The sequence below is a fragment of the Callionymus lyra genome, chromosome 2, assembly GCF_982586985.1.
Source record: "Callionymus lyra chromosome 2, fCalLyr1.hap1.1, whole genome shotgun sequence".
In the NCBI taxonomy this organism is placed as follows: domain Eukaryota; kingdom Metazoa; phylum Chordata; class Actinopteri; order Syngnathiformes; family Callionymidae; genus Callionymus; species Callionymus lyra.
Window position 1 is genome coordinate 6,014,326 of NC_141819.1, and position 16,761 is coordinate 6,031,086.

General features: G+C 40.2%; 3 protein-coding genes across 5 annotated transcripts in view; all 3 read left to right on the forward strand.

Annotated features, from left to right (window-relative positions):
- LOC148085161 (NLR family CARD domain-containing protein 3-like) overlaps window positions 1-16,761 on the forward strand; it is a gene marked incomplete at its 5' end in the record, with an annotated part of 350,040 nt that overhangs the window by 154,579 nt on the left and 178,700 nt on the right. The window lies entirely within an intron of this gene.
- The window catches only part of LOC148085164 (protein NLRC3-like), a 145,721-nt gene that overhangs the window by 72,534 nt on the left and 56,426 nt on the right, over window positions 1-16,761 (forward strand). Inside the window, exons 3-8 of one of the 3 annotated variants that reach the window (XM_087783295.1) lie at window positions 6,269-6,445; window positions 7,057-7,230; window positions 7,846-8,019; window positions 10,747-10,920; window positions 10,983-11,156; window positions 11,454-12,673. In XM_087783295.1, the coding sequence (XP_087639421.1) occupies window positions 6,269-6,445; window positions 7,057-7,230; window positions 7,846-8,019; window positions 10,747-10,920; window positions 10,983-11,156; window positions 11,454-11,460 (880 nt within the window). In that variant the 3' untranslated portion in view covers window positions 11,461-12,673. Of the gene's footprint in view, window positions 1-3,092; window positions 5,177-6,268; window positions 6,446-7,056; window positions 7,231-7,845; window positions 8,020-10,746; window positions 10,921-10,982; window positions 12,687-16,761 lie in introns of those variants that run through there. The other 2 variants (XM_087783297.1, XM_087783296.1) reach the window with 2 other exon arrangements.
- The window catches only part of LOC148085167 (NLR family CARD domain-containing protein 3-like), a 181,026-nt gene that overhangs the window by 26,282 nt on the left and 137,983 nt on the right, over window positions 1-16,761 (forward strand). The window lies entirely within an intron of this gene.

The following is a 16,761-nucleotide window of genomic DNA, read 5'->3' on the forward strand; positions in this document are numbered from 1 at the left end:
ATCATCTTCATTATCATCATCATCATCTTCATTATCTGGATCATCATCATCATCATCATCATCTTCATCATCTTCATCATCATCATCTTCATTATCATCATCATCATCTTCATTATCTGGATCATCATCATCATCATCATCATCACTACAGTTCTTTAAGTTTCTGATTTACAACAAGCCAGCAGTGTAATAGCCTGTAATGACACGTCTGTAGGGGGCGCACTGAAAAAAAACTGCAATGCTGTGTCTGAAATCGCATACTTCTCTTAGTATACTAGAAGTTAGTATGCATCAGGATAGTGTACTAACTGGTATGCAAATTCTCCACTGATAGTATGTCTCACCTGCTGGCAGCACATTTTGCAAGTTTGGAAAAAGAAATAAAGAAAAAATATGAGAATCGAAATATTGGCGAGATATTTAAGCTGGTATCAGCACCGAAGACGTGTCATCCTTCTACTGCTGCTGAAAATGCACCTGTAAGTATATATATATATATGTATATAAATTATATATGACGTAACTACTGTTTAAAACGTCATTAAGATGGCAGCCGTTTAGGGTGGTTAGTGTTCATCGAACCATACTCAGCTTTGTGGGCGTTTTAGTGACAATTCAATGTGCATGGAGCACTAAAGACTGAAGCTCCAAGCAGCCTATTGTTCTCCTTCAATAATTGCAGGCAGGTGGAGCTGATGAGATGGTCTGGTCCCTCAGGTGAGTGCCGACAGGAGGGGTTGAAGAAAAGGGCTGGACTTTCTTTAGGAAGATTTGCTCTAATGCCTCAAAAACAAGGACCAGAAAGCCTGAGATCTCAGTGTGGAAAGAGATTTTATCGAGCAGAGAAGCTGCTAATGCTGGATAGTGGACGCCTCATTTCATAGTTCCATCTGCGTCTGTGGATAGAAGATACCTCTGCTCCATCTAACCCTGCCTGTAGAGGGCGCAGAACGTGTGAAGTAAATTCTGTTTTCCTCTAATGAAAACAAGACATTATGAAACTATTTAGTTCAGTTCAGTTTATTTTTTAAAAGGACAATGTTCAGTTACATTAAAAAGATGCTGCACCAGATTTAGCACAATGATAGTTTCCATCTGTAGTCCTCAACAAAGATGCAGACAGTTTAAATAATACATCACAGACAAATAAAGCAAAAACACAATAATATTGATCATAGTTTTTACACTATGAGGCGAGAACAACTTTTGATGTTGACAAGAATGTCATGAGTGTGTTTGTGTGAAGGTGAAGACTCTGCTGAGACTCATGGTGAGGACAGAGACTCCTTTAAATACCCTCAGTGTGAGGAGCACGATGAACAGACCAGCACTCAGAGGTGAGACAAGGACCTCCAAGATTGTCCTCCATGTCTTCATTCTCACTCATTCTACTTCTGTGTTCAAGATCAAAGCAGCAGCAAGAACCTGCTGGACCTGGACCAAGATCTGGACCAGAACCCAGCTGTGTGTCTCTGAAGAGTGATCGTTCAATGTTGAAATGGTTCAATTTCAAAAAAAGTAAAGAGTCTCCAGGTGTGAGGTGAGAGTGAACAAGTGTGAGTCTACCAGGTTCATACACACATTAAACCAGAGAACTTCACTTCACTCTCAAAACCAGCAGGGGGAGTTAAAGTCACAATTAAAAAACCTCATAGGTATGAAGCTATTTTTGTCTCACTAATATTTGTAACTGTTCAGAGGTCGATCTGCAAATACACAGTGTTTTGTGACATCCACAAATGTAAAATTAATATTTGTAACTTGTATTTTGTATTTACACAACACTTAAATATATATATATATATATATATATATATATATATATATATATATATATATATATATATATGTATAGTAATTATATCATTTCAATGTACAAAACAAAAATACATTTGTAAAACTTTTCGTTGTGAAAGTAAAAAATGATTTGACCTTTTTTTGTTATTGTGTTTTGTTGTTTTTTATATATAAATTTAATATGTGCAGCTTGTTTGTAAAAACATGTTCTTTCGAGGGCCACGTAAAAACGATCGTGAAGCTTGTATTTAGTTTGACTTGAAGCGGCGAACAAACGACCCGTGACACACTCTTGATTGTTCATCTCTCCACGAATCCAAGGATAAGACCCGGGCAGACGTGACGTTCTGTTGAAGCGACTCCATGTTTTGATCGTTTTAAAAGTTAATCTCTTGATCCATTTTTAGCACCTCCATGTCTTCATTCTCACTCATTCTACTTCTGTATTCAAGATCAAAGCAGCAGCAAGAACCTGCTGGACCTGGACCAAGATCTGGACCAGAACCCTGCTGTGTGTCTCTGAAGAGTGATCGTTCAATGGGGAAATGGTTCAATTTCAGAAAAAGTAAAGAGTCTCCAGGTGTGAGGTGAGAGTGAACAAGTGTGAGTCTACCAGGTTCATACACACATTAAACCAGAGAACTTCACTTCACTCACATCACCAGCAGGGGGAGATAAAGACACAATTAAAAACCTCAAACGTTGCTTTCACAGTTGTAGTGCAGAGGTGGACATGTGCAGCAGTGTGAGGACATCTAGTGGTTCAGCTGGTGAATACCAGGATAGAAACAGATGAGAGTTGATCAGAGTTGTGTTTTCATCAGGATCCAGCAGGAGGAACCAGAATATTCTGGACTGTTGTCAGTCTTTGAAGAATAAGACCAAGAAGAATCATTTTTATCAAAATTATATTTAAAATAAACAGTTTGGCTTGACAAGATTTAAGTTCTAATGGAGATGTATGTGGGTTTTAAAAGGAACCTTCTAGTTTACTTATGATCAGAACCTTCAACACGACAAGAGTTTATTTACAGTTTGATTTCATCTCTTCTTCTCAGAGTGGACCATCAGAACTCAGAGCTTCTCATTGGTCAGCAACATCCCTCACAACTGGAAATCAAACGGCTGGTATGTTCATGAACTAGAGGAGGTCCTCATCCTAGGGGTTCCTTCTGTTCATCATCATTCAGCTGAATCCAAGTTAAAGCTTCTGGTCTTTGTGGTTCTTGAGATGATCCACTATCACTCTGACTTTCTTCTCTGTGGTTCTGTTCCAGTCACTGGAGAGAAACTTCTACAACTATATGCAGAAGGAGCTGAAGAGAGTCTGGAGGTTTGTGAGTCCAGAGACTCCACAGACTGAGGAGGAAGATGAGAAGTGGAGAAGCATCAGAGAAGAATTCCTGAAGATCACAGTTCATCTCCTGAAGGACATGGAGGAGGAGGATCTGGCCGAGCGTCTGTGGAGCAGTAAGAACATATGAACAAACATGATGAAGATGAAGAACACTTGCATCAGATCTGAAGATTTTACTCCATTTTCACCTCAATCTTCTGACTCGTTTGACTTATGTCTTCATCCAGGAAGTCTTGCTTCAGAGTGTGGAGGACGACTGAAGAGGAGCCTGCAGAAGAAGTTCCACAGTGTGTCTGAGGGGGTCGCTAAAGCAGGAAACTCTGCTCCTCTGAATGAGATCTTCACGGAGCTCTACATCACTGAGGGGGGCACAGACCAGGTCAACCAGGAGCACGAGGTCCGACAGATCGAAGCAGCCACCAGGAACCAGACCAGACCAGAAACCACCATCAGACAAGAAGACCTCTTTAAAGCCTCACCTGACAGAGAACGACCAATCAGAACACTGCTGACGAAGGGCGTGGCTGGCATTGGGAAGACCCTCCTGACACAGAAGGTCACTCTGGACTGGGCTGAAGACAAAGCCCACCAGAACTTCCACTTCATCTTTCCTTTCACCTTCAGAGAGCTGAACCTGCTGAAGGAGAAGACGTTGAGTTTGATGGAACTTGTTCATCTTTTCTTTCCTGAAACCAGAGAATCCAGACTCAGCAGCTTTGAAGGACTCCAGGTTCTGTTCATCTTTGATGGTCTGGACGAGTGTCGACTCCCTCTGGACTTCCTCAACAGTCGGCGCCTGATAGAAGCTACAGAGTCCACCTCAGTAGACGTCCTGCTGACAAACCTCATCAGGGGGGATCTTCTTCCCTCAGCTCGTCTCTGGATCACCACACGACCTGCAGCAGCCAATCAGATCCCTCCTGAGTGTGTGGACATGGTGACAGAGGTCAGAGGGTTCAATGACCTCCAGAAGGAGGAGTACTTCAGGAAGAGGTTCAGAGATGAGGAGCAGACCAGCACCATCATGTCTCACATCAGGAGGTCACGAAGCATCTACATCATGTGTCACATCCCGGTCTTCTGCTGGATCACTGCCACAGTTCTGGACATGTTGAAGAGCACAGAGACAGGACAGCTGCCCAAGACCCTGACTGAGATGTTCATCTACTTCCTGGTGGTTCAGATCAAAGTCAAGAAGCTGAAGTTCGACGGAGGATCTGGGACTGACACGGTTTGGGATCCTGAGAGCAAGAAGATGATGGAGTCTCTGGGAAAACTGGCTTTTGAGCATCTGCAGAGAGGAAACTTGATCTTCTATAAGTCAGACCTCACAGAGTGTGACATCAACATCTCAGCAGCTTCAGTTTACTCAGGAGTGTTCACTCAGATCTTCAGAGAGGAGAGAGGACTGTACCAGGACAAGGTGTTCTGCTTCATCCACCTGAGTGTTCAGGAGTTTCTGGCTGCTCTTCACGTCCACCAGACCTTCATCAACTCTGGAGTCAACCTGATGGAATCAAAACTAACATCCAAACTGACAGAAATCGACAAAAGTCCAACAGAAAGGTTCTACCAGACAGCAATAGATGAAACTCTGAAAAGTCCAAATGGACATCTGGACTTGTTCCTGCGCTTCCTTCTGGGTCTTTCTCTGCAGACCAGCCAGAGTCTCCTTCCAGGTTTGTTGACACAGACAGGAAGTAGCTCCTGGACCAATCACAACACAGCAGAGCTCATCAAGGAGAAGATAAGTGAGGATGTGTCTCCAGAGAGAATCATCAACCTGTTCCACTGTCTGAATGAAGTGAAGGACACTTCTCTGGTGGAGGAGGTCCAACAGCAGATGAGATCAGGAGGTCTCTATGGTCAAATGTCTTCTGCTCAATGGTCGGCCCTGGCCTTCATCTTACTGTCCTCAGAGGAACATCTGGACGAGTTTGACCTGAATAAATACTCAATAACTGGTTCAGACGAGGTTCTTGAGAGGCTTCTGCCGGTGGTTCAAGCTGCAAACGAAGTTCTGTAAGTTGTTCAAATATTTCTGATGATATGAACTAAACATGAATGTTTGATTTACTCTTTGATGATTGTTGTGTTTGTCATCGTGTTTAACAAACTGATCCTAATTTAGACAAACCTTCCTCAAATATTCATACAATATGTGATTTTATGATGTAACTAGTTCAGTCTTGTCAAATAGAGAATTGAAAAGTAAAGATGTTACGTAGTTTATAAAAATATCATCTTAATAAATCATTGTAATGATAAACAAACAAGCGTCAACTTTAAATAATAATGAAAACAACATATTTAAAACATGTGGCCTCATTAATTATACTGCGTATACACAAATGAATGTGTACCCAACATTTATTTATAGAAAATAAACTTAAGTTAGCATGTGTGACCTTCACAGCAGCTCTGAGCCTGATTTCTACAAAATCTTCATCTTAAATTCACATGAAGTTTCTTGAATGAAACAAAACCACGAAGGTTACATCAATAAAAATGCAGCTTTATTTAACTTTACTGTTTCATACAAAAGGTCAACTCTTGTCTTTTTCTCAGGAAATGTGTTCTATAAAAATAAATAATCAAATCAAAGGGGTTCGTCTTCATAATCCTCTTTGTCCGACTGCATGTATTTAATTTAAAATATTCATGTCAGGTATTACTTTAAGATTCTTTTTAAGCAAAATAAGTTGATAAATGTCACTTCCTGTTGGAGCAGTTGAATCTATTTTCAGCTCATGAACTGAATATTGAAAAACATTTGCTTTGTTTCTTATGCAAGTAGATCAGTGTCATCAGAGAATTTAAGGATTGAATTTAACATTTAATTTTATTAAAATGTTATATTTTTAACCATAGAAATATTTTCTGAATCATTTTATTAAATAATTTGAATATATATTATATATTGGATTTTAAACACTTTCACATTTGTATATTAAATTAAAAAAGCCACTTGTCAAAAAAATATTGAATCTTGAATTTTTTTTCATTTTATTTATTACTAAAATAACAATATTAAACTATAAATAAACTCTTTCAATTCTTGTCAAATAGAAAATTGAAAAAGTCACTTGTTGATGAAACTCGTCTCTTTCACAGGCTGATCAACTGTCGACTGTCAGAGAGAAGTTGTTCACTTCTGTCCTCAGTCCTCAGCTCTCCGTCCTCTAGTCTGACTCTACTGGACCTGAGTAGAAACTTCAACCTGCAGGATCCAGGAGTGGAGCTGCTGTCTGCTGGACTGAAGAGTCCACACTGTCACCTGGAGACTCTCAGGTCAGAACATCATCTTCTCTCTTCATGTCTGGTCCACAGTTCATCTGGTTTCTTGTCTCTCAGGAGAAATGAAGATAGAAATAAATGTCATGTTTCTAATATCTGGAGAGAAACTAGACGAGTGTCGTCTCAGCTCTTGTTTCCTGGTTGATGAAGCAACTGAGCCAGATTTCCTTGTTCGCAGACGATGTGTTGATAAATGTCACTTCCTGTTGAAGTATTATTTATTTTCAGCTCATGAACTGAATGTTGAAAAACACTTTATTTCATTTAATTTGATTAATCAAGATCAAGTTGATCACATGAAAACATTCACTGAAATACTTGTTCATGTTCCAACAATTCAGCATAAATCAATGATGTCTCACTAGTTTGTAGGAAAGTCTGTTTTTCTAAAGTAAATATTTAACAACAAACCACAACCTCAACATTGTTGTTACTCCTTCTTCATGTTTGTGTTTCTGTCGTCATGTTCAACATTTCACCCTCATTTATACCAACCTGATAAATATTCAAACATGTGACCATGATCTTATGAAAGTAAATAGTTGATTGTTTTTAAATAAAGAATTGAAAAATTCACTTGTTGATGAAACTCGTCTCTTTCACAGGCTGATCAACTGTCGACTGTCAGAGAGAAGTTGTTCACTTCTGTCCTCAGTCCTCAGCTCTCCGTCCTCTAGTCTGACTCTACTGGACCTGAGTAACAACAACCTGCAGGATCCAGGAGTGGAGCTGCTGTCTGCTGGACTGAAGAGTCCACACTGTCACCTGGAGACTCTCAGGTCAGAACATCATCTTCTCTCTTCATGTCTGGTCCACAGTTCATCTGGTTTCTTGTCTCTCAGGAGAAATGAAGATAGAAATAAATGTCATGTTTCTAATATCTGGAGAGAAACTAGACGAGTGTCGTCTCAGCTCTTGTTTCCTGGTTGATGAAGCAACTGAGCCAGATTTCCTTGTTCGCAGACGATGTGTTGATAAATGTCACTTCCTGTTGAAGTATTATTTATTTTCAGCTCATGAACTGAATGTTGAAAAACACTTTATTTAATTTAATTTGATTAATCAAGATCAAGTTGATCACATGAAAACATTCACTGAAATACTTGTTCATGTTCCAACAATTCAGCATAAATCAATGATGTCTCACTAGTTTGTAGGAAAGTCTGTTTTTCTAAACTAAATATTTAACAACAAACCACAACCTCAACATTGTTGTTACTCCTTCTTCATGTTTGTGTTTCTGTCGTCATGTTCAACATTTCACCCTCATTTATACCAACCTGATAAATATTCAAACAAACATGTGACCATGATCTTATGAAAGTAAATAGTTGATTGTTTTTAAATAAAGAATTGAAAAAGTCACTTGTTGATGAAACTCGTCTCTTTCACAGGCTGAGATACTGTCGACTGTCAGAGAGAAGTTGTTCACTTCTGTCCTCAGTCCTCAGCTCTCCGTCCTCTAGTCTGACTCTACTGGACCTGAGTGGCAACAAGCTGCAGGATCCAGGAGTGGAGCTGCTGTCTGCTGGACTGAAGAGTCCACACTGTCACCTGGAGACTCTCAGGTCAGAACATCATCTTTTCTACATCATCAAAGCTCAAATGTAAAGTCAGAGGTGGAAACACGAGTCAAAGTCTGTCATCACTTTGTTCTTCAGTGAAGCAGCTCATAGATACATTTGTATGTTTGTGTAGCAGGTAAAGATGTTACGTAGTTTATAAAAATATCATCTTAATAAATCATTGTAATGATAAACAAACAAGCGTCAACTTTAAATGAAAATGAATAATAATCAAAACAACAGTCCTTCATATTCTTTATCCAGTGTTCTCGCGTCATCTGTCTCGTAGAAGACAAAACACTTTAGAGTGGAATCTTGAGGTTTGTCTTTGATTTGTTTTCATTGTTTGTTTTTTCCACCGTTGTTGTCTCTGTTCTTCTCTTATGGTTCATCTGTTGTTCATGAGGTCTACGACTATTTTAACAGTCGACTGCTCACCAAATATTCAACCATTAAGTCGACTAATCGCATCATTCTTACATTTTTCTTCAATTTATCTTGAAGTTTCTTTAATGAAAAAAAACTAGTTACTTACTTTAAGCTTCTTTTGATGTTCATAAATGTTCATTGAAGCCAATAAGTTTTGTTTGTCATGTCTTTTACTGAGACTCCAATTCATTCAGCAACAGTCCAAACCAACAGAGTCAAAACAAACATCAACGGAGACTTAAAACATAAACAAAAAAACACCAGATCTTTGTTCACTTAATAAGTATTTTGTACACGTCAGTATTATTAAAGGAATCATAAATATATTTGTCTTGTGACAGAGAAAACACTCAGAGTGGTGACTTTGACGAACTGAACCACATTAACAATCATTTCAAAGTCAATTGTTTACAATAAATGACAGTTTTTACTTGAATTTATTGTTGCAACTGTGTGAATAAAATCATTATAAAATAAAGATCAATAATACGATTATAAATAACTTAATTTCACTGACACTCACGTATAAAAAGTATAGTTTTGTAAAAGCATCAGTTAACAGTCAAATCATATATTGATGATCATTTTAAAGACGTGGTTAAAGTCATCATGTGTGGTGGATGTAAAGAGATCAATGAAAGTTGATGTCATTTGCTGTAAGATTAACTTCAAATGTGAAGAAGATATTTCTGTTTGATTATTGATTCTTTCAGGTAGTAGATCCAGATATGAACATTTTATTTTGTAACATTTAGGAAATTCATGTGTGGTGAGTTGTTTGTTTTTGTACAGTGTAGGCTGCCCTCATCGTGTACTGACACTATTGTTAACTCGTCATCTTCATCAGCCGCTGGTAACGACTTCTTCACCCTCATTTAGAGGATTAGCACCCCCACAAACAGGACAGGAGGGATGAAGTATTGACGTGACAACCAAGTGTGTTGTAAGAAAATATCAATATTTGTGCTCAGGTTATATACGGGTGTGAAAACTAACATGTTGGTAAGAAATGTCTTTCTCCAATGATTTGTGAGGCTCATCTACAACTACTTCACTTCACACTGAACACATGTGTCTCCATTTCTTGTTGAATCCATTGTGCTGATGGTATCTGTGATCATTCTCCTGACATGTGACTGTTGCAACAATCAGTCTCATCAAGTTGATCCTGGTTTTCAACATTTTCAAGGTCAAACATTAAGAGAGAAAAGTGTCGATTTCCTACTTTGAATATGACGTGTTGATAAATGTCACTTCCTGTTGGAGCAGTTGAATCTATTTTCAGCTCATGAACTGAATATTGAAAAACATTTGCTTTGTTTCTTATGCAAGTAGATCAGTGTCATCAGAGAATTGAAGGATTGAATTTAACATTTAATTTTATTGATTGTTGTATTTTTTTAACCATAGAAATATTTTTTGAATCATTTAATTCAATAATTTAAATATTGAAAGGTTGGTTTTATTTTCATTGAATAATGGAAACATTTTTAACACATAGAGTTTAATATATATATTATATATTGGATTTTAAATATGTTTAAAAAATAAATTTAAAAGGATACTTGTTAAAAATATTGAATCTCGATTTTTTTAATTTATAATTCCATACCAGCATTTTTATAATGTCTGTGTTTTGAAGAGGTAAAAAAAAGATGTAAAATATATATATATTTTAATGTTGTAGTTTTGAAGGCGTAAAAAAAATAATAATACTAAAAATAAAAATACTTAAAAATATTCTTTTATTTTAATTTTTGTTTACCTCTTCAAAACTCCAACATTAAAAAGAGGTAAAAATATTTATATTTTACAACTTTTTCGAGCCTTCAAAAAACAACATTTTACACATTTGGGCAACAATTTTTTAATGTTATAGTTTTGAAGAGGTACAAAAAAACTACAACATTAAAATATTAATATTTTGTACCTCTTCAAAACTACAACATTAAAATATAAATATTTTGTACCTCTTCAAAACTACAACGTTAAAATATAAATATTTTGTACCTCTTCAAAACTACAACATTAAAATATAAATATTTTGTACCTCTTCAAAACTACAACGTTAAAATATAAATATTTTTTTCCACTTCAAAACTCCAGGGTTAAAATTTATATTGGATTTTAAACACTTTGACATTTTTATGAATTTAAAAGGATTAGTAAGCAGACAACAAACCACAACTGAAGATCTTATCAATGGAAATAGTTGAGTTTGTCTTTAAATAAACTCTTTCAATTCTTGTCAAATAGAAAATTGAAAAAGTCACTTGTTGATGAAACTCGTCTCTTTCACAGGCTGAACAGATGTCGACTGTCAGAGAGAAGTTGTTCACTTCTGTCCTCAGTCCTCAGCTCTCCGTCCTCTAGTCTGACTCTACTGGACCTGAGTGTCAACGACCTGCAGGATCCAGGAGTGGAGCTGCTGTCTGCTGGACTGAAGAGTCCACACTGTCACCTGGAGACTCTCAGGTCAGAACATCATCTTCTCTTGGTTCTGATAAGTTTCTAAAAGTGTTTCTCCTTCATTTCAGACTGTTTGGGTGTCAGATCTCAGAGAGAGGTTGTTCTTCTCTGGCCTCAGCTCTGACATTGAACCCATCCCACCTGAGAGAACTGGACCTGAGCTGGAATCATCCAGGAGGACCAGGACTGGAGCTGCTGTCTGCTGGACTGAAGAGTCCAGACTGGAGACTGGAGACTCTCAGGTATGAACAGAGCAGCAGAACTCACTGACTGAACTCCAAAGATCTTCAGACTGAACATTTGATGCTCAGACTCTTCATCTGAACTGAGCACATGAATCCAAACTCTGAGTTCCTCCATGTTCTCCTGCTGGACACCAATGGAAGCATGAAGGAGACAGTTGAGACTGAGCAGCCTGTTTATAGATCCATCTTTGTTGTCATCAACAGTCATGACTGAGTCGTCCACTGAGAATGAAACAATATTCATGAAACATCTGAATCAAATGAATCTGATCTTCTGACTCTTTCTTCCTCCAGACTGTAGACCACATTGGTTAAACCTTCATCCATGAATGGTGAGTTTGATTCCATCGATTGACTTCAACATCAAAGCTCATCTGCTGACACAGCAGTTGAAGGTCTTTGTGGACATGGACTTGATGAAGAAGATTCCAGAACAAACGTGCAGATGTTAAAGACTCACAGTTTCAGTATCAAGTGAAGCTCTGATTCCAAATCTTCAAGTCCTTCAGCTCAAAACTCTTCAGGAGCTTCAACATCAACATTGTTTCAGTTTGACTGTCAGTGGAGAACAAAGAAATATTTCTGTCAAATATTTGAAATCAGACGTGAGTTTGATCATCAACTCACAATGTTGAGTCACTTTAAACATCATTTCACACATGAATCACTTCATATTGAATCATGTGTTCACTTGAACATCTTCATCACAACTAGACTAGACTCATGTTAGCTACATGCTAGTTTAGCTGCTGACTTCATCTTCAAATCTGACATTCAAGATGATTCTGGGATGTTTCAGTCACATGGTTCTTCTCTCAAGTTCTCAGAAGAATGTTGACAGAACATTGACTCGTCTCAGTTTGGATCAGTATATGATCGTCAAGACAACGTTCTTCCACCATCATCACCTCATGTCTCTTCTTCTCTCAGTCTTCACTCTCACTGGACTCACACACAGCAGCGCCTCCTACTGTCCAACGACAACAGGAACTTGATGGAGGATCAGGATTATCTGGATCATCCTGACAGATTTGAAAAGCTGCGACTGGAGGTGGAGAGGAAGTGAGACTATCAGAGTGACTCTCAGAAGAAACACAAGAAAATATGTTATTAAGTAAAATGTTTCCTAATATACCTGCTGGATTTGTTTCACGTTTGTTTGTGACTTTTATGATCGTTCTCTAGTTAAACCTCTTTTACTCTGAAAGTAAGTGGTTTAATGGTTATTTTTTCAAACTGTACTTCTCAACAGTAGCTAAACATGATCGTGACAGATTGACTTCATCTCATCTGTCGCCTAGAAATGATGTCATCAGAGGAACAGAGCGAGAGAAACATCAATTAAAAAAGATCAACAAATTCAATCCTCTAGTCAAACAGCTTCAAAACATACAGTTATTTGCACAATATTCTCAAAATCACACTATATTATATTTTATAAACTGATCATTATTGTTATAATCGACAAGTGAATCTACACTTTGACAAATGTATCGTGAGACAATCTTGATCCAGTTTAGAGAGTTTTTCTTCCTTCATTAACTGCAAATGAAAGTATGTTAAAGTAACAGTTGAATGTATTCAACATTATTTACTCAATCATGTAATAGTAGGTCAAATAAAACTATTACAACAGTTCTGGAATGATGTGATGTTTTAAGTATTTTGTTGTCTTTTCACGCGTCTGAAGTAATAATTCATGCAAAATTCAAACTGATGTTCTACTGGAACTCATGTCGACTAAGGGTTGGGATTATTTTCAGAGTGATCTGTTCTTTTTAGAGTTATAGAATAGAAATAGAAATAGAAATAGAAAAGCTTTATTCATCCCCAGAGGGGAAACATACTTTCACAACAGCGCAGTTGAAAAAAAATAAAATAAAAAATAAAGTGCAAGGAAAAAATAAATAATAAAAGAGATAATACATCAGAAAACTGGTAGCAGCAAATAGGAAAAACCCCAAAGTTTTGTTTGACACGATTAATTCTCTCGTGTCTCCTGCTCCTCAAATCACGCCCGTCTTCTGTGAAGCTGACAGCAATGCATTGTTGAGATTTTTCATTGACAAAATTAAATTGATCAAACAGAAAATCTCTCCCCCTTTGTTTGGAACCCCTACTGTCTCTGAGCGCATCTCCTCCTCTTGGTCATCCTTCACTGCTGTATCTTTGAGTGATATTTCAGCACTAGTGAACAAGATGAAACCCTCCTCTTGCTCAGATGACGTCCTTCCTTGTAGGCTTTTTATCAAAGTATTTGATGTAATTGGCCCCTGGGTTACCAATATGGTAAACCTCTCCCTTTCCACAGGGGTTTTTCCCAATGCATTTAAACATGCCATTGTGGAGCCTCTGCTCAAAAAAACAGGCTTAGACCCAACTGACCTTAGTAATTTCAGGCCTATTTCTAAGCTCCCTTTCTTGTCCAAGATCTTGGAGAAGGTGGTGTCTGAGCAGCTGTCTTTGTTCCTGGATCAGAGCGACATCCATGAGAAGTTTCAGTCTGGCTTCCGTAAACATCATTCTACGGAGACAGCTTTATTGAAAGTGTCCAGTGACATCATGATATCGGCTGACTCTGGTAAATTCACTGTTCTGGTTCTCTTGGATCTGTCCTCAGCCTTTGACACAGCTGATCACCAGATCCTGCTGAGAAGACTAAGGGATGAAGTGGGACTGTCTGGGTCTGTGTTAGAATGGTTCTCATCTTACCTTTCTGGGCACAGTTTTAGTGTATCTGCCAATCAAATGAGGTCTGAATCGGCAGATCTGTTGTGTGGAGTCCCTCAAGGTTCTGTTCTGGGTCCTTTATTGTTTTTGCTGTACTTGATTCCCCTTGGTAAAATCATTCAGAGATTTCCAGATGTTTCTTATCACATTTTTGCTGATGACATCCAGCTCTACTGCTCTTTTGACCCAACTGAGCCCCAAAGACTGAACAGCTTAGTCAATTGTTTGCTAGAAATCAAACAATGGCTGAGTGAAAACACTTTACAGCTAAATGTGGACAAAACTGAAACTCTGGTGATTGCTCCTGATGATAAGATTCCAGGGTTGAGTCAGTACTTGGGTGACTTAGGTCAGTCTGTCAAACTGAGCCTGAGAAACCTGGGTGTTGTATTTGATAAAGACATGTCTCTTGTTCAACACTGCAGAAAACTGACCAGAAACTGTTTCCTTCAACTGAGAAAAATCTCTAAACTTAGGAAAATGTTGTCACAACATGATCTGGAGCTTGTAATCCATGCGTTTGCCAAGCAGCTGAACGAAAGACAAGAAACTTGAACAATGATTTTTTCTAACTGAGAGGGCACTCAGAGTGAACCTCTCACCATTGCATAGAGCAATCAATGAGCAGCACAGAGCACTGGGGTCTCAGGGCATATATATCCTCGTCACACCTGGGCTCAATCAGCCAATCAGTGCACACACCTGATTGCAGAGAGTGAATCAGTCACCATTCTAACGGAGGCGAAACACTCCGTTTCCTCACAGGATCCCCCCTCTAAGGAACGGCACCTGACGTTCCCACAGGACCCCCAGGCTGGAGGCGGCGAAAGTCCTGGATCAGAGTTGGGTCCAAGATGTCCCTAGCTGGGACCCAGGCACGCTCCTCAGGCCCATATCCCTCCCAGTCCACCAGGTACTGAGTCCCACGTCCCACACGGCGACTGTTCAATATCCGCCGAACCGTGTACGCTGGTTGACCCCCAACCAGCCTGGGTGGAGGCGGAGGCTTCTCTGGAGGTGCCAGTGGACTGGAGCGGACCGGCTTAAGGCGGGAAACATGAAACGAGGGGTGTATTCTCATTGACCGGGGAAGCAGAAGATGGAGAGTGACAGGGTTAATCCTTCGAATGATCTTGAAGAGACCAACGAAACGTGGCGCCAATTTGCGAGACTCAACCCGCAGTGGGAGATCCCTTTTGGAGAGCCACACCCTTTGATCAACCCGATAGTTTGGGGCTGGGTGGCGATGCTGGTCAGCATAATGCTTCTGCCGTGCCACAGCCCTTTGAAGAGAAGCACGAACACGCCTCCAGGTAGCACGACACCGCTGGACAAACTGAACCGCCGAAGGCACCCCTACCTCCCTCTCCTGTGTTGGGAACAACGGTGGCTGATATCCATACTGACACTCAAAAGGAGAGAGACCAGGGGATGCATTCTTTAAAGTGTTATAAGAATACTCAGCCCACACCAGTTGTTCGCTCCACGTGGTAGGATTGGAGGACACCAGGCAACGAAGTGTTCTCTCGAGTGTCTGATTGGTGCGCTCAGTCTGACCGTTGGTCTCGGGGTGAAACCCTGACGAGAGACTAGCTGAAGCACCCACAAGGGAACAAAATGCCTTCCAGAAACGGGAAGCAAACTGGGGACCTCGGTCAGACACAATATCTTGGGGGAGGCCGTGGTAGCAAAAGACTTGCTTGACTACAAGTCGGGCGGTCTCTAGGGCAGAAGGAAGCTTAGCGAGCGGGATGAAATGGGCTGCCTTTGAGAACCGATCTACTACGACCATAATGACAGTGAACCCTTTCGATGAGGGTAGTCCTTTAATAAAATCCAGGGCCACATGAGACCAAGGGCGTTTCGGGATAGGTAAGGACTGGAGCAGGCTGGCAGCAGCTGTTGTGACGTCTTGTTTTGGGCACAAATGGTGCAAGCTGCCACAAACTCGCTCACATCTCTCGCCATCCGGGGCCACCAGAATCTCTGTTTGAGAAAACCCATAGTGCGATGAACACCAGGGTGATTGGTGAGGCGTGAAGAGTGACCCCACTGAAGAACTTGTGGTCGCACTCCTGCTGGAACATACCGACAGCCTGGGGGCCCCCCTCCTGGGTCGGGCTCCTGCTGTTGAGCCCCCTGAACCACTGTGTCAATCTCCCAGGTGATTGGGGCAAGGATGCGAGTGAGGGGCACAATGGGCTCTGGAGAACTGTCTTGACCTGAACACTCATATCGTCGAGATAGGGCATCCGGCTTCAGATTCTTCGAACCTGGACGATATGAAAGATTGAAATCAAACCTGTTGAAAAACAGGGCCCAGCGAGCTTGGCGAGGATTTAAACGCTTGGCCTGCTGGATATATGCCAGATTCTTATGATCTGTCCAGACCTGAAACGGATGCTCGGAACCTTCAAGCCAATGGCGCCACTCCTCCAGGGCCAACTTCACGGCCAGCAGCTCCTTGTTACCCACATCGTAATTTCTCTCGGCTGGTAGAAGACGCCGAGAGAAGAATGCGCAAGGGTGGAGCTTTTTGTCCTTAGGAGAGCTTTTGGACAAAACCGCCCCCACTCCCACATCTGAGGCATCCACCTCGACAACAAATGGTATGGAGGGGTCAGGACCGGTGCGGTGGTAAACCTTCTCTTAAGTTCCGTAAATGCCTTCTCAGCCCCTGGGGACCAATGAAATCGTGAAGGCGAGCCCTTTACCAGTGCTGAAATAGGAGCAGCAATCGAGCTAAAGCCCCTAATGAAGCGTCAATAAAAATTAGCGAACCCCAAAAAACGCTGAACGTGTCTGACAGAGTCAGGTTGAGGCCAATCTTGCACCGCTTTGACCTTGCTTGGGTCCATTCTGACACTACCCT